At 46.4% G+C, this 18,309-nt stretch overlaps 2 protein-coding genes across 4 annotated transcripts in view; both read left to right on the top strand.

The window, feature by feature from the left end:
• The window catches only part of LOC127033608 (zinc finger protein 420-like), a 512,279-nt gene that overhangs the window by 39,975 nt on the left and 453,995 nt on the right, over nt 1–18,309 (top strand). The gene's annotated exons all lie outside the window — the stretch shown is intronic.
• On the top strand, nt 11,407–13,678 carry LOC127033654 (zinc finger protein 436-like). The gene has a single exon (XM_050921735.1). The coding sequence runs from the start codon at nt 11,484–11,486 to the stop codon at nt 12,420–12,422; it is 939 nt and encodes a 312-aa protein (XP_050777692.1). The 5' UTR covers nt 11,407–11,483; the 3' UTR covers nt 12,423–13,678.

Below are 18,309 nucleotides of genomic sequence, written 5' to 3'. Positions count from 1 at the left end.
GCCTTCCTACTCTCAGCTCCTTGCACGCCTCTTGCTCCCAGCGTCTCACACACACCTCACTAACTGAAGTGAGGTCCTTTTTAAATCAGATGCCCTGATTAGCCTGCCTGTCCTAATTGATTCTAGCAACTTCCTGATTGTTCTGGAACAGCCCATTATCTTACTCAGGGAAAAGGGACCTGCTTAATCTAAAGCTAATGTATCTACCTTCTGTCACTCTCCTGTAGCCATCTGGCTTGACCCTCTCACAGTACCATCTTTGGGTTTTGTCAAATCTGCAGTGAAAGTGTTCTTAAAATGAACAACATGTGCTGGGTCATAATCCAAGACTGCTATAACATGAAATATGTGGCAGAATGCAGGTAAAACAGAGCAGAACACATACAATTCTCCCCCGAGGAATTCAGTCGCAAATTTAATTAATGTATTATTTTTTTAATGAACATCATCAGCATGGAAGCATGTCCTCTAAAATGGTGGTCGAAGCATGAAAGGGCATGCAAATATTTAGCATATCTGGCACGTAAATACCTTGCAATGCCAGCTAGGAAACTGCCAAAAATGCATGTTTTCACTTTCAGGTGACATTGTAAATAAGAAGCCAGCAGTAATATCTCCCGTAAATGTAACAATGTAAACTTGTTTGTCTGAGCGATTGGCTGAACAAGATTTAGGACCGAGTGGACCTGTAGGCTCTAAAGTTTTACATTATTTTGTTTTTGAGTGCAGTTATATAATAAAATCTTCATTTGTAAATTGCACTTTCATGATAAAGAGATTGCACTACTGTACTTGTCTGAGGTGAATTAAAAATATTTCTTTTTATCCTTTTTCAGTGCAAATATTTGTAATAAAAAATGATATAAGGCGAGCACTGTACACTTTGAATTCTATGTTGTAATTGAAATCAATATATTTGAAAATATAGAAAACAGAAAAATATTTAACAAATTTCAGTTGGTATTCTGTTCTTTAACAGTGTGATTAAAACTGCGATTAATCATGATTATTTTAGTCACCATTTTTGAGTTAATCGTGAGAGTTAACTGTGATTAATCAACAGCCCTAATAGTAATGAGGGACTGGAAGAGACCTTGAAGGTCATCCAATTCATTCCTCTGTGCTGAGGGAGGACTAAGGGCTGGTCTACACTGGGGGGCGGGATCGAACTAAGATATGCAACTTCAGCTACGCTATTTGTGTAGCTGAAGTCAAAGTATCTTAGTTTGACTTACTTGGCCGTCCTCACTGCGGCGAGTCACCTGCTGCAGCTCCCCCATTGATGCTGCTTCTCCTCCTGCTGAGGTGGGAGTACGGGCGTCAATTTGTGGATCAATTTATCGCATCTAGATGAGATGCAATAAATCGATCCCTGATAGATTGATTACTACCTGCCGATCCAGCGGGTAGCATAGACGTACCCCTAGTATTATCTAGACCATCCCGTACAAGAGTTTTTCCAACCTATTCTTAAAAACGTCCAATGGCAGAGATTCCACAACCAGCCTAGGTAATTTGTTCCACTGCTTAACTACTCTTACAATTAAGAAGTTTTTCTGATGTCTAGCCTAAATCTCCCTTGCTGCAGTTCAAACCCATTACTACTTCTCCTGTCTCTTCAGCCAGGTCCTTAATTAGTTTACTATACAGCAATGGAGATTTAGGTTAGACATTAGGAAAAAGTTTCAATCTATAAGGATAGTTGTGCTGTGGAATAGGCTTCCACGTGAAGTTGTGGATTCCCCATCATTAGAAGTTTTGAAAAGCAGGTTAGACAAACATCTGTGAGGGATGGTCTATGTTTTCTTGGTCCTGTTCTTATCCAGGCTTTTCAGAACCCACAGCAGGGGCAACTTAACTATTTCACTCTACATGGTGTCAGTAATAAATCAGTAGGAACACAGCAATTCTGTCTGATCAAGAATTAAATGCAAGTAAGCATGATCTTGTCTAACACTGCAGTTTATTAGATTTAAGGACACACAGACATAAGCAATAGGTTTAGAACATCCCAGATATTTACCTAACATCTGGAATGGTACTGAGTCATTAACAGCAGATTTATAGTGGCCAGTTGCTCACCTGCCGGGGAGAAAGGGTTTCAGGAAAAACATCTTTCAAGATGACTTAAGAGGACTGCTCCAAAATACACTCTATTATAACTAACCTCTTCAAAACACATAGGTCGTAATGACTCCTACTGGTTCATCACTTTTCCTAACTTTCAATAAACTTCTAACATCAGATTCAAGGTTTTCCAACCACCAAGGTTTTCAGTCTGAGTTGTTTACTTGTCTGTCCCCTCCTCCCATTCTGATTAGCAGAAACTGCCAGCTAAATATGACCTTGCTCGTGTCTCCAAATTAAGCCTTAACTGTGTGGTGGTCTATTTCATTACTTCATGGTGGCTGAATGTACATAATATGTTTGCAATTGGCTTGATCATGTTCTGGAATACACACACCCTCAAATCCAAAGCAATACTGTCATAGACTAGGGGGCTGGACTGGATGACTTCTTGAGCTCCCTTCCACCATTACATTTCTGTGGTTCTGGGCTTTCTCCCATGCTACTCCGTGCTCTTTGAAGGAACTCCTCATAAACATCCCCTGGCCTACCTGGTTATCCTCCTTCCCATCCCTCCATTCAACTCCCTTGTTCTATGAAGCCTAGAAACACATGACAATGGTTAGGCAGGTTGTGTGCTGAGATCACTATCAGGATGACAAATGTCTTCTTGTTTCCTTGTGCTCTCACTGTCACTATTCAGGGCTATTGCACCTGTTTTCCCCCTCTGTGGTCCAGCAAGGGCACCCACTCTCAGGCTGCCCAGCTGGCACCTCTCTTGGGTAGAAACCCACATCTTTCTGCCTAGTAACTTTTGTATCTCCAGGCTGCACTGCTCCCTGCCTACAGTGTGAATTCCCCACTAAGGCAAATCCTCTTCCTCAGCAGGCCTGCTTTGCCTTCCTTCCTTAGAGGCAATGAACAGCATAACTGCCCCTAGTTAAGTTACGATACAGCCCTTTCCCAGCAAACAGTGATTCTCAAGGCAAAGACATTACAGAGAGAACATATTAAAAACAATAAAAAAACCTATACACATGCTAATAAGCTTACCAGAGATCATCCCAACCCCATCAATGGCTCAGGCAGGTGAACAGACCTTCACACCTCACCAAGAGTTTTCTGTAGTCACAAGGTACCAGTTGTTAGCTTAGAACAAGCATGCCCATGCATTTGTAAGTCACCCTTTTCTCCAGTTTGGGCCTGTGAACTTGTCTTCCTGAGGGTGCAGCTTCCATAGGTTTGATGTGCAGGTGAGAAGTTGCCTTCCCCTCCCGTCAAGGATTTCCTATGTATCCCACTTAACTTGTCTAGAACATTATTTCAAAGGGTCCTTTGAAGTTCATAACACTTCCTAGTGTTTATGTTAGCCAGGTCTTCTGCCCGGGGATATTACAGACCATTCCACAGTAATAAGTGCGCACACATATTTTTAATGCTATGAACTCCTAAGATACTGAAATTTATTCAGTAAGGTTTGACTTAATTTGGTAAGGATGATACAGGACATTAAAGAAAATTGCCATCCGTGTCACATCCATGTCTGTGTGTATCCATCTGTCCCTTGTTTTATTCCTAGATTGTCAGATCATTGAGGCAGAGACAGTTTTTTGTTCTGTGTTTGTAGAATGTCCATCAGAATAGGATCCTGGTCCATGACTAGCGCTACTAGGCACTGCAATAATAGAAATAATAAAATAATAATGGGGAGGCTCTGGGCAGTGGGAGAGAGGGCGTTGGAAAGCCAGGCATGGGAAGGTTTGGGGCAAAGCACTCCTGTGAGCCTGGAGGGCTGAGAGCAGTGGTAAGGGGTTGGGATGCCATGGAACAGCTGCTATAAGGAGTTAGGATGCCGTAGAGGGCTGGAAGAATTAGAACTCAAGTTTCTGGAAGGGTTGGTGCTGGTTAGCGAAAAGGAAGCATGGGTGCTGGGTAGCGGGTGCCCCAGGAAATAGAGGTGCAAAGGGAGGAAGCAAAGGGACACATTTCTGGCAGAAGCTCTTGGGAATCAGGACCAAGGAACAATTGAGACATTGGGATGATGGGGTGAAAGTGGTTGGGGAGCAGGAAATTTGGGGGAACTGATAGCAAGGAGTGCTATGGCAATGAGAGGGGAGGAGAGAACACAAGTAGTGGTTTCTCCTCAGGTCCCAAGAGGTGTGGAAGGGTGGAGCAGCTGGAGGAAGGGGTGTGAGAGTCATAGTGATTGGCTGAGCAAGTTGTCTCTCTGTGCCCTTCCTCGTCTCTTTGGGTGCCCCCTCCCTCAGCTGTCAGACCTCGTGCCTTTTCCCCTCCTGCACTGCCTGTGGTCCTGCCTCTGTTAGTAAGAGGCAGGTCCAGGGAACTTCCCCTCTGTCTTGAGTCTTCCCTTTCTGGGACATGGAGTTAGCTGCTCTGGATTTTAGGAGTCCCTTTGATCATGAATGTCTGGCTGTGTGCATTCCCAGTAGATATGGGATCAGTTACATCCCTCATAAGAGTGTCCTGCACCTTTGAGCATCTGGGGAGCTGGCTCCAAGATTTTACTGATTTAAAATGGGCTGGGGTTGAAATAAGTTTTTGTGTGTGTGACATAAGTCCCATTAATTCACCTGATCTCACTTGTCTTCTTTCTCCTGAGCAGGGTTTCCAGTTTCCAAACCTGATGTCACCTTGCAGCTGGAACAAGGGGAAGAGCTGTTTTTCCCAGATCTCCAGGGCTCAGAGGAAAGAGAGATCCTGAGAGGCATCTGCACAGGTGAGGGGTCGTTAAACTGTTAGTGCCTGAAGGAACTGCTGGGATTCCCAACAAAGACCTTGTGAGCTCTCTGGGTTCAGGATTGTCCCCTGCAAGTGTCATATCCTTAGGGCAGATATTGCTTATGACTTCCTACTTGGGCTTTCAAACAATTAAAAAAATAATTGCAATAAATTACAGGTTTAAAAAAAAGTTGTGATTAATTCAGTTTTAATCACACTTAAAACAGAATACCAATTTAAATTTATTATAAATATTTTGGATGTTTTTCTACATTTTTCTACTTTTTGATGTCAATGATAACACAGAATACAAAATGTACAGTTGCTCACTTTATATTATTTTTTATTACAAATATTTGCATGGTAAAAAAGATAAAAAGTCAAAACTTGAAGGTGCATACGAATGTTTTGCATCTCTGGCATGTAAATACCTTGTGTGACACGGCACACCATATTCATCATAGTGATATAATTATATGATTGTGGCATAATTATTATGCATCTGATACAAGATGTGTCTTGTGAGGTGTCTATGGAAAAGTTATGGCTTTCTGAATATGAATACCCTATTTGTATGCATGTATCAATTTTGTATCTGGAGTTATGAATACTGACTATGTATCTGTATTTCAAATGTGCTTGTTCTGGGTAACATCCACAACTAGCCTTTCAGGTTGTCACGGAGTCCCTGGGTGATGCTCTTGAACTGCTCCCCACAAAGCCAGTCAGAACTTTGGGGAGCCTCCTCTCCCTCGGAGCAGACTGTCTGCAGGGCAAGAAGCTCACACAGATTTACCTCCTGGGTCTCTTCTTGGAGCATTCAGCATGTGCCCCTCCGTGCGCTTCCAACAGCGAGCCCGCCCTAGCGGGGTCCTGGGGAAGCCAGAGGGTCCTGCACCCCCACTTAGCAGTCAGACGTGACTCTCAACCAGCCAGTAAAACAGAAGTTTATTCAATGACAGTAACACAGTCTAAAACAGAGCTTGTAGGTACCACGAACCGGACCTCTCGGCTGGGTCCATTCTGGGGGCAGTGAGCCAGACCCCCACGTCTGCACTTCACTCCTCGTCCCCAGCCAGCTCCAGAATAACAACCCCCTCCAGTCCCTCCTCTCTGCTCAGCCCCTTTCCCGGACCAGGAGGTCACCTGACCTCTTTGTCTCCAACACCTTCAGCTGGCACCTTTGCAGAGAAGGGGCCCAGGCCATCAGTTGCTAGGAGACAGAGTGCCAGGCATTTAGGTGCACTGGCCCCTTCCTCTGCAGCAATCTCACACCCTTATTCTACCACCTAGATATTAAGAACTGCATAGGGGACACTGAGGCACCAACACAGTATTCAGAGAAAACATTAAGAACATTCCCAGTTCGTCACATCTCTCCCCCCTTCAAGACTGAACTGAACGAGGTCACTTCAGCCAGTGACCTGGGGAAGTTTGAACCCTCCAACGTTCCCAGGGATGCTTCAGCATCTCTCCCATTCCTTGGTGTGAGTTACAACAGGACAGTCCAGTCTCACGCCCTCCCTTAGGTCGGTTGTGCTTGATGGCACTCGCAGGCCGCATGTGGGAAGGTTTATGCGGCCCGTACCCTTTTGCCATCCCAATACCCCGGGGGTTCAAACTGGGATGGGGTCTTCTCCCAGCACCCTGGTCTGCAATTTGGGCTCTCTTAGTTAAGAGTCGCCATCTTGGCCTTGGCCAGCCGCTTCCCACCTTGTGGCCCAGATACAACACCTCTGCCGTCCCCACCTTACACTTTCCAGCTTTTACCGTCAGTCCCACGTCCTTGAGACAGCCCGGCCCCTCTTCACCTGGGACACCTGTTCCTCCCAGGTCTGGCTAAAGATGCACATGTTATCAATGCCTGCCAGGGCCAAGTTCTCCATTGCCCTCTGCTTGTCTAGAATCTCCCCAGGCCTAGGCATGGGGTCGGCATCAGACACTGCGATGGCTTTAAGCTTCTGATGGTTCCCACTAAACCAGATCATCCTATCTCCTTTGGGGACCAGCCCCACGGGTGAGGCCCATGGGCTGTAAAACGGCTGGATCACATCTAAAGCCAGCATGTCCTTGACCTCTCTCTCCAGATTCTGGGCTGCTTTCCCAGTGACTCTGAATGGGGAACACCTGATGGGGAGATTGGCTCCCACCTCAGGGAGGAGATCCACCAGGGGGTCTTCCCCCTTCTCTCAATCCTCCCCTTTTAAGTCCAGGGGTCCCCTCACTCTCCTCCCATACAGCAGCTCGAAAGGGAAGAACCCTGTGGATTCCTGGGGCACCACCCGCTGCCTCCCAATTTCCCCCAGTTCAGCTTCCCCTTGGGGAGCCCATTCCCAGTACAGGAATCCCTTCTCCCGCAGGACTCTGTCCCTGCAGCCTTCCCCAAGGGGGTTTGCAGCACTGTGGCCAGCAAGTTCCCTCAGCTTCTCCTAGGAGGGATCCTTCCGCAGCTCGGTCTCGAATTCAGCTGCTGGGGAAGGGAGTGGGGCCTGCTCCCTCTCGCTGGCTGGTCCTGGGGTCACAGCCCCTCTGAGCCCTGTCCCTGGTAGCTCTCACCCTGCTGTGTAGTCACTTCCCAGCAGCATGTCTGGTCCAGGCAAACCTGGTTGGCAGCTGACTTGCCCTGCCTGGGTGTCCCCCCACTCAGCTGGGTCTCAGCTCCTCCCGTGGGCAGCACTGCCCTTGCTGTCTCAGTGTGGGCAGGCAGTGAGCTCCTTGCTTTGGTCACAGCATCAGATCCAGCGTGAGCTCCGGTGTGCAGGGGGAAGGGGAGCTGCATAGGGGACACTGAGGCACCAACACAGTATTCAGAGAAAACATTAAGAACATTCCCAGTTCGTCACACAGGTACAACAATGAAGAAGCTAGGTAGTGCTGATGGCCCATCAGCAAAGATGATAGACCATAGAATAGCTTAGCCTTCCTGTATCAGAGGGGTAGCCGTGCATCCGACAAAGTGGGGATTCACCCACGAAAGCTCATGCTCCAAAACGTCTGTTAGTCTATAAGGTGCCACAGGATTCTTTGCTGCTTAGCCTTCCTGTAAATGTTCAGCCAGCCTATGAGTAATAGCTGCTATGACTCAGCAAGACATGTGACCAGACCACAGGACAGTCGAACTTCATTTTGGTATCTGTATTTTTCCACAAGCTGGACTGGAAATTTAGCTTGAAACAAAGGGTTCCCGCCATATGAAGTGACTATATAAGGTAGGGAGTGACATTATGACTGGTCTTCACTCCCCCACAACTCAATACCTGAAAAAAGCTCTGAAAGACAAAGGACTTGAAATGGGGAAGGGGAAACCCCGGCTGCAAAGCAATTGCAGTCTGTGCCTTAAGAATCTGTGAGCCTACTTGTGTCATCAGATAGAGTGAGAAATTGCTAATTTGCATCCTATTTCTCTGGTACATTAGGCTTAGTTTGCATTTTTGTTTAATCTGCTTTGATCTGTTTGCTGTCACACATAGTTACTTAAAAATCGATCTTTCTGTAGTGAATAAACTTGTTTTATGTCTTACCTTACCCAATGTGTTTTAAGTGAAGTGTCTGGGAAAATCTCAGCTCTGTAAACTAAGGCTCTTGCATATCTTTCCCACATCTAGGGGAAAGTGACCTATATTGATGAGTTTGCATTTTACTGATCCCTGTGCAGTGCAAGATAGTATAATACTGTGTTTATACTCCAACAAGTGTCTGACGCTGGAGAGCTGGAAAATTGGCTGTTGTTGTCTGTCCTTGAGTGGCTTAGGAAAAGTACTCAGGTAGCTCAGTGGAGTGTATGACGCCATCTGCTGTCATGTTGGGTGATAACAGGGCCTGGAGAGGCTGGCTGAATCACCAGCAGAGCAGTGTGAAAGAAAACAGCCCAGCTTCATTGTTATGGGGGCCAAAGCGATTCCCACAGCTACCAGGCTGCATCCTGGGGGTGACAACCTGTCACACCTTGCAACGTCAGTTACAGCACTGCCCTGTGAATGCCTATTCTCACTTTCAGGTGACATTGTAAATAAATGTGAACAAACTTGTTTGTCTTAGCAGTTGGCTGAACAAGAGGTAGAACTGAGTGGACTTATAGGTTCTAAGGTTTTACATTGTTTTGGTTTTGAGTGCAATTAGGTAAAATAAACACATATAATTCTACATTTGTAAGGTGCACTTGTATGATAAAGAGCTTGTACTACATTACTTGTATGATGTGAATTGAAAAATACTATTTATTTTGTTAATCTTTATTACAGTTCAAATATAATAAAAAATAATATAAAGTGAACACTGTACACTTCGTATTCTGTATTTTAATTGAAATCAATATATTTGAAAATGTAGAAAAACATCCATATTTATTTATAGTAAATTTAAATTGGTATTCTATTATTGTTCAACCATGGGATTAAAACTGCCATTAATCATGACATTTTTTTCAATCTAGTTAATTTTTTTTTGCGTTAATCACTTGACTTAACTACAGTGAATTGACAGTCCTACTTCCTATCCATTCTGACTAACTCCTGGCAGTAGATCCCTCCCTGCACTCCCTTCTCCCTGAGTATTTGGGTGGGAACTGGATGAAAAATTCAACCTTTCCTCTCTTCCCTTTGGGGAAGAGTTTGGGGAACTTCAGTCCCTAATTTTTTTTTCCATCTCCAAGCTTTCTTCCAGTTTGTTCTCATAGACTCATAGACTCTAGGACTGGAAGGGACCTCGAGAGGTCATCGAGTCCAGTCCCCTGCCCTCATGGCAGGACCAAATACTCTCTAGACCATCCCTAATAGACATTTATCTAACCTACTCTTAAATATCTCCAGAGATGGAGATTCCACAACTTCCCTAGGCAATCTATTCCAGTGTTTAACTACCCTGACAGTTAGGAACTTTTTCCTAATGTCCAACCTAAATCTCCCTTGCTGCAGTTTAAGGCCATTGCTTCTTGTTCTATCATTGGAGGCTAAGGTGAACAAGTTCTCTCCTTCCTCCTGATGACACCCTTTTAGATACCTGAAAACTGCTATCATGTCCCCCCTCAGTCTTCTCTTTTCCAAACTAAACAAACCCAATTCCTTCAGCCTTCCTTCATAGGTCATGTTCTCAAGACCTTTAATCATTCTCGTTGCTCTTCTCTGGACCCTCTCCAATTTCTCCACATCTTTCTTGAAATGCGGTGCCCAGAACTGGACACAATACTCCAGTTGAGGCCTAACCAGCGCACAGTAAAGCGGAAGAATGACTTCTCGTGTCTTGTTTACAACACACCTGTTAATGCATCCCAGAATCACGTTTGCTTTTTTTGCAACAGTATCACACTGTTGACTCATATTAAGCTTGTGGTCTACTATGACCCCTAGATCTCTTTCTGCCATACTCCTTCCTAGACAGTCTCTTCCCATTCTGTATGTGTGAACTGATTGTTCCTTCCTAAGTGGAGCACTTTGCATTTATATTTATTGAACTTCTTCCTGTTTACCTCAGACCATTTCACCAATTTGTCCAGATCATTTTGAATTTTGACCCTGTCCTCCAAAGCAGTTGCAATCCCTCCCAGTTTGGTATCGTCCGCAAACTTAATAAGCGTACTTTCTATGCCAACATCTAAATCGTTGATGAAGATATTGAACAGAGCCAGTCCCAAAACAGACCCCTGCGGAACCCCACTTGTTATACCTTTCCAGCAGGATTGGGAGCCGTTAATAACTACTCTGTGAGTACGGTTATCCAGCCAGTTATGCACCCACCTTATAGTAGCCCCATCTAAATTGTACTTTCCTAGTTTATCTATAAGAATATCATGCGAGACCGTATCAAATGCCTTACTAAAGTCTAGGTATATCACATCCACCGCTTCTCCCTTATCCACAAGGCTCATTATCCTATCAAAGAATGCTATCAGATTAGTTTGACACGATTTGTTCTTTACAAATCCATTCTGGCTATTCCCTATCACCTTACCACCTTCCAAGTGTTTGCAGATGATTTATTTAATTACCTGCTCCATTATCTTCCCTGGCACAGAAGTTAAACTAACTGGTCTGTAGTTTTCTGGGTTGTTTTTATTTCCATTTTTATAGATGGGCACTATATTTGCCCCCTTCCAGTCTTCTGGAATCTCCCCTGTCTCCCATGATTTCCCAAAGATAATAGCAAGAGGCTCAGATACCTCCTCTATTAACTCCTTGAGTATTCTAGGATGCATTTCATCAGGCCCTGGTGACTTGCAGGCATCTAACTTTTCTAAGTGATTTTTTACTTGCTCTTTTTTTTATTTTATCTTCTAAACCTACCCTCTTCCCATAAGCATTCACTATATTAGACATTCCTTCAGACTTCTCAGTGAAGACCGAAACAAAGAAGTCATTAAGCATCTCTGCCATTTCCAAGTCTCCCGTTACTGTTTCCCCCTCCTCACTGAGCAGTGAGCCTACCCTGTCCTTGGTCTTCCTCTTGCTTCTAATGTATTGATAAAAAGTCTTCTTGTTTCCCTTTATTCCCATAGCTAGTTTGAGCTCATTTTGTGCCTTTGCCTTTCTAATCTTGCCTCTGCATTCCTGTGTTATTTGCCTATGTTCGTCCTTTGTAATCTGACCTAGTTTCCATTTTTCCTAGTTTCTACCCTTTTTCATTTCTGTTTCTGATGTTTTTCTTTCTCTGTCCCAGCAGGTGCTAGACAGGGGAGTGAGACCATGGAGCAGAATCCTCAGCAGGAAGATGATGAGGAAGTTGAATCAAATGGTGCATTATTGCAAAGATGCAAAGAGAGTGTGTCCAGAAGTTGTGATCAGGGAAAAGCCGATGAGGGTCAGCACATTCCAGAGAGGTGGCAGGGAAACCAGCCAACACAGGAAGTTGGTCAATCTGTTTATTATCAGGGAACTCATAACGGTCTCAAGGAAACCACGGCCCAGCAGAGAATCCCCAGGGGAGAGAGAAATAACACATGTGTTGAGTGTGGGAAAAAGTTCAGTAGGTGCTCACACCTTATTAGACATCAGAGAATCCACACAGGGGAGCGACCCTATGAATGCTGTGAGTGTGGGAAAACCTTTGCTCGGATCTCAACCCTTAATAATCATCAGAGGATCCACACAGGGGAGAAACCCTATGGATGCTGTAAGTGTGGGAAGAGCTTCACTGAGCGCTCAAACCTTATTCAACATCAGAGGATCCACACCGGGGAGAAACCCTATGAGTGTTGTGAGTGTGGGAAAACCTTCACTCTCAGCTCTCATCTTATTAGACATCAGAGAATCCACAAAGGAGAGCGACCCCATGAATGCTGTAAGTGCGGAAAAACCTTCACTGAGCGCTCAAACCTTGTTCAACATCAGAGGATCCACGCAGGGGAGAAACCCTATGAATGTTGTGAGTGTGGGAAAACCTTCACGCGGTGCTCAACCCTTATTAAACATCAGAGAATCCACAGTGGGGAGCGGCCCTATGAATGCTGCCAGTGTGGGAAAACTTTTACTCGGCGCTCACACCTTATTAGACATCAGAGGATCCACACAGGAGAGAGACCCTACGACTGCCCCAAGTGTGGGAAATTCTTCCGTCAGAGCTCAGCCCTTATTTGTCATCAGAGAATCTGCAAGGGAGTTAAAGACCATAAAAACACTGTCTAGGGCTAAGAAAAGATTTTGTTTTCCATTTTCTAATTCCCACATACTGAACTTTAAAGAAGCATTTGTGTCACTGTGGTTTCTCAACTTCTCCACCTGAGTTGTCTGCTTTTCCCTTTTGCAGCTCACTTTCCTTGGGATGGATCCCACACTCTTTTTCATCAACTAGGTACATGGAGGTTAAATTTACCTGGACCTTGACTCCACTAGGATTTCCCATGGAGTTAGCTAGCTTGAGTTCACTATCCTGATATAAAAACTAGGGCTGTGAAGCAATTTAAAAAAATTAATCGCACTTAATCGTGCAATTAAAAAAAATTATGATTAATTGCATTTTTAATCACACTATTAATAATAGAATACCATTTTTAAAAATATTTTCGATGTTCAGCCATCATTCCAAACAAATCCTGCAACCCAAGTCAGCTGTCCTGGGCTAGCCACATATTTTAATTGCAATGTATACATATCCTTAGTGTCAGAATTTCAGCTTTCCCATCAGGGAATCATGCCCCAGTCTCTCCTGTGACAAGTGGGCATATCATGATACTCATGTGGTAGGAACTTGCTGCTTCCCCTGCACAGGGACCTAGGGAAACAGCCCGGGCAGCGACTTGGCCAGATGTGGTTACCAGGAGATCCAACTAGGTGGGAGTTGTTCTGGGGCTCTGCAGGGGGAGGTTTAGCTGGGAGAAGGGGCAGATTAAGAGAGTTTGACACCAATGTACAGGGGTGTTTGTCAGCGGGAGGCATGACAGCTGGGGTGACAGTGGGGTCTGAGCTGAAGCAGCAGCAGCAAGAGGGCAATGCGGGGGTCTTGTCACTTGGGAAAAATGAAACTGCAAAAGCTCCCTGTGCTGCAGCAAAAGCTTCTCATTTATCCCCTAAACCCTCATGTAAATCTCCACCCCGCCCTAGCACTCAGAAACCCGTTCACTCCTATGCAACTTTTTAATTTTTCTTACTTTTCCTTGGCTTTGTACAAACATTTTCCCCATCAAAATGATCAAGGACATTTAAAATGAGAAAAACAAAGCCAAAGAAACCCCCACCAATCTCCCAACTACACACTGCTTGGGTCTGAATTTTTTTACTGAAATTTTAAGGCAATAAAACTCAGACCTCTGTTGGCCAGAAAACAAACTTCATTCTCCCATACTGCACCTAAGGCCTTGTCTAGAGAGGTGTACACACTGCAAAGCCACTTCTGGCAATGGAACTCCTCAGTTCAGCAATGTAATAAAACCACTTCTATGAGAGTTGTAAGGGTTTTTACGCAAATGTTTTGTCACCAGAGTGCTAGTATAGACACTGTGCTTGATTTTAGTGTTGTGATTGGGCTCTGGAAGGCGTCTCACAATGCCTATCCTGACCCCTCTAGTCAACAAGTTTCAACTTTGCTGCCTTGCAGCCATTTAAATACCTTCTGCCTCTTCCCATTTAAAGGCCCAGGAATTTTTTTAATTCCCCTTCCTGCTTGCTCAGCATGGAGCGCTCGCACCATATCCTCCCAGTTGACTATTGGGGCTCCATGCAGCAAACACTATACTACTTGGAGTGCTGCAGAGCTTCTGGATTTGATCAGCATCCAGCAGTATCAGTCGCTCGGACCCCCCTGCACCCATCTGCCAGCCTGCAAAACCACTCCAAATCATCAAGTGGCCACACTTGCGAGGCTTGGCTTAGGAGGCCAGGCAGTGGGTGTCCAGCTCCCCCAAACTTCCTCCAGTGGGTTCCCATAACCCCCAAAGTTGCAGGAGGCACCCCCAGCCCTGGGGAAGACTCACCCGGAGTTGCTCAGACACACTGCACCTAGCTGCTGGCTCACAGAGCCACCCCAAATCCTCCAGCAGCCACCCAGGTGAGGCCTGGCCTGGCCGATCTGGATAGTAGGTGTGCAACCTCCTCCATGTGGGATCCACAGCCCCCAAAAGTGCAGGAGGCACCCCCAGCCCTGGGGGGGACTCGTCCTGTGTCGCTCACCCCCCCCACACACACGCCTTGCCACTGGGAGCAGGCACCACCCCAGAATCAGCCATGGCCACCCACACCAGGCCAGGCCTGCCTGGGTTCTGCCTTCCTGTGGACATCTGTGATAGTACCACAATACTACTGATCATCAGATCAACCTATTTCCTAGGCTTCGGTTGACCTGGTATCCAAGTGGAGACTAAGAAAAATTTTCCCCGGGCTCTCGACCGGATTTCAGGTCCGACCTAGACCGACCATCAGGGTCTGGCCCCTCACACCTAGCTGAGCCTGACAGATGCCTAGGGCTGGGGAGTTGGGCTTTGACTCCCTTCCCCTCCCTGGCTTCTTCTGCAGTGGCCCCAGACCAAGCCACCAGAAGGAGCCCTTCAACCCCACGAGAATTTTGAGATGGTGCTCCTGCTGCTCCTCTCTACCCGACCTGGGTGCTCCCTTCTCAGTTTGGGACACAAGCTTCTGACCAGTGGCAAGATGTGATCCAGGGACCTCTTTTCCCCCAGTTGCTCCTCCTCTCTCCCCAGCCTCAGTGCTTTGTCCCCAGCCTTGGAGGCTGCCTTTCAGCGTTGGGAGCATCAGTTTCAGGGACCCCCAGCTCCTGCTTCTCTTTCCCCAGCCTCAGTACTTACTTCCCAGCCTTGGAGGCTGCCTCTCAGTGGTGAAAGCATCCCTCCAAGGACCCTCCAGAGGCTGATGATAAAGCCTGCCCCCTGACAAGCTGACTTTCCAGGGGACTACTAAGCCTCCCCCCTTATAACCCGGGGGATGACTATTAAGCCTCCCCCTGCACTACCTGGAGGATTATTAAGCCTCGACTGGACCTGTTCTGTCTTGACTATTAAGCTCCCTCTGTGATCCTCACGATCACTAATGCACTGCCCTTGGAGTGGGGTGACATGGCTAGAAACCAAACCAGCCACCACGTCAACCCATTGTATACTATGGGTTGACCTGGTGGCAAGTTGGCATGGCACATGAGCCACCAGGTCAACCCATAGGATGCACATGGGGGGCTTGACCTGGTGGCCCGTTGCTAGGCACACAGGCCACCAAGTCAGCCTGGAGCTGCGAGGAGGGGAGAGGAAAGGAGGTGGCAGGACCCTCCGTCACTGAAGGTCACCCTGCCTGCCATTCCTCGACCCCTCCGGGGTCTGGGCTTAAGTCCCTACCAATCACCAGGTCAACCAAAAGACCAGGGAGGAGTATAAAAATATTGCTTAGCCATACAGGAGTGAAATCAGGAAGGCCAAATCAGACTTGGAGTTGCAGCGAGCAAGGGATGTTAAGAGTAACAAGGAGAGTTTCTACAGGTATGTTACCAACAAGAAGAAGGTCAAGGAAAGTGCGGGCCCCTTAATGAATGGAGGAGGCAACCGAGTGACAGAGGATGTAAAAAAAGCTAATGTACTCAATGCTTTTTTTGCTGCTATCTTCAAGAATAAGGTCAGCTCCCAGATTACTGCACTGGACAGCACAGTATGGGGAGGAGGTGACCAGCCCTCTGGAAAAAGAAGTGGTTCAGGATTATTTAGAAAAACTGAACAAACACAAGTCCATGGAGCCGGATGCACTGCATCTGAAGGTTGCTAAAGGACTTGGTGGATGTGATTGCAGAGCCATTGGCCATTATCTTTGAAAACTCATGGCAATTGGGGGAGGTTCTGGATGACTGGGAAAAGGCTAATGTAGTGCCTATCTTTAAAAAAGGGAAGAAGGAGGATCTGGGGAACTACGGGCCAGTCAACCTCACCTCAGTCCCTGGAAAAATCAAGGTGCAGGTCTTCAAGGAATCAATTTTGAAGCACTTTGAGGAGCAGAAAGTGATCAGGAACAGTCAGCATGGATTCACCAAGGATAAGTCATACCTGACTAACCTAATTGCCTTCTATGATGAGATAACTGGCTCTGTGGATAAGAGGAAAGCAGTGGATGTGTTATTCCTTGAGTTTAGCAAAGCTTTTGATATGGTCTCCCACAGTATTCTTGCCAGCAAGTTAAAGAAGTATGGGCTGGATAAATGGACTATAAGGTGGATAGAAAGCTGCCTAGATCATTGGGCTCAAAGGGTAGTGATCAATGGCTCCATGTCTAGTTGGCAGCCAATATCAAGCAGAGTACCCCAGGGGTCGGTCCTGGGGCTGGTTTTGTTCAATATCTTCATTAATGATCTGGAGGATGGCATGGATTGCACCCTCAGCAAGTTTGCAGATGTCACTAAACAGGGAGGAGTGGTAGATACAGCTGGAGGGTAGGGATAGGATACAGAGGGACCTAGACAAATTAGAGAATTGGTCCAAAAGAAATCTGATGTGGTTCAGCAAGGACAAGTGCAGAGTCCTGCACTTAGGACGGAAGAATTCCATGCACTGCTACAGACTAGGGACTGAGTGGCTAGGTAGCAGTTCTGCAGAAAAGGACCTAGGGGTTACAGTGGATGAGAAGCTGGATATGAGTCAACAGTGTGCCCTTGTTGCCAAGAAGGCTAATGACATTTTGGGCTGTATAAATAGGAGCATTTCCAGCAGATCGAGGGATGTGATCATTCCCCTCTATTCAGCATTGGTGAGGCCTCATCTGGAGTACTGTGTCCAGTTTTGGGCCCCACACTACACGAAGGCTGTGGAAAAATTGGAAGGAGTCCAACAGAGAGCAACAAAAATGATTAGGAGGCTGGAGCAAATGACATATGAGGAGAGACTGAGGGAACTGGGATTATTTAGTCTGCAGAAGAGAAGAATGAGGGGAGATTTGATAGCTGCTTTCAACTACCTGAAAGGCGGTTCCAAAGAGGATGGATCTAGACCGTTCTCAGTGGTACCAGATGACAGAACAAGGAGTAATGGTCTCAAGTTGCAGTGGAGGAGGTTTAAATTGGATATGAGGAAAAACTTTTTCACTAGGAGGGTGGTGAAGCACTGGAATGAGTTACCTAGGGAGGTGGTGGAATCTCCATCCTTAGAGGTTTTTAAGGTCAGGCTTGACAAAGCCCTGGCTGGGATAATTTAGTTGGGGATTGGTCCTGCTTTGAGCAGGAGGTTGGACTAGGTGACCTCCTGAGGTCTCTTCCAACCCTGATATTCTATTTTACTAACCCAGGGCCCCGAAGAGGGGAGAGGAAAGAAGGTGGCACCCTGCCTACCTTCTCCCGGGGAGCCCGAGGAGGGAAGCACCCTGCCCCCCACAGTGAGGGTGGCCTTCCCTCCATGCTGGAGGGCCCCCCCTTTGAGTGGTATGTTGGGAGAAGAGACAAAGTCTTGTGTCAAAAGCTGACTTTCAATAGATCACAGCGAGGTAACTGCTCTGCTACACATGAAACCCTGTCCCAGAATCAGATAGTCTGTGAATGATTTAGCATTGGGTTCCCCACGAACATGCTGTGTGCAATGGGTGAGAGGTGTCTCCTGGCCGTGCTACAGTCCCAACACAAATGGCTCTTCTCACTAAAACCTACTCCCCGGAGGGGGGCCCCAGCTATCCAGGGCCAACCAAGGCTCCGTGGCACTGCCATATTATGTTTAGGGGGAATTCTGACTTAGAGGCATTCAGTCATCATCCCACAGATGGTGATTTCACCTCATTGGCTCTTCAGCAAAGCACATATCCCAAATGCCTGAACCTGCGGTTCCTCTCATACTGAGCAGAATTACCATTGCAACAACACATCATCAGTAGGGTAAAACTAACCTGTCTCATGACGGTCTAAACCCAGCACACATTCCCTATTAATGGGTGAACAATCCAACACTTGGTGAATTCTGCTTCACAATGATAGGAAGAGTCAACTGTGATGGGTTAGATCACAGAAACCCCCCTGGGAGCTGTCAACTGACGTGCCAAGACTACCTCTGCTTCTGTTTTCCCTGCCAGCTCAGGACTCCAGCACCCTGTCTTGCTGAGCCAGACA

Source organism: Gopherus flavomarginatus, chromosome 13 (genome assembly GCF_025201925.1).
Source record: "Gopherus flavomarginatus isolate rGopFla2 chromosome 13, rGopFla2.mat.asm, whole genome shotgun sequence".
In the NCBI taxonomy this organism is placed as follows: domain Eukaryota; kingdom Metazoa; phylum Chordata; order Testudines; family Testudinidae; genus Gopherus; species Gopherus flavomarginatus.
The sequence above is the reverse complement of the archived record's forward strand: the minus strand, read 5'-3'. Positions and strand labels throughout refer to the sequence as shown.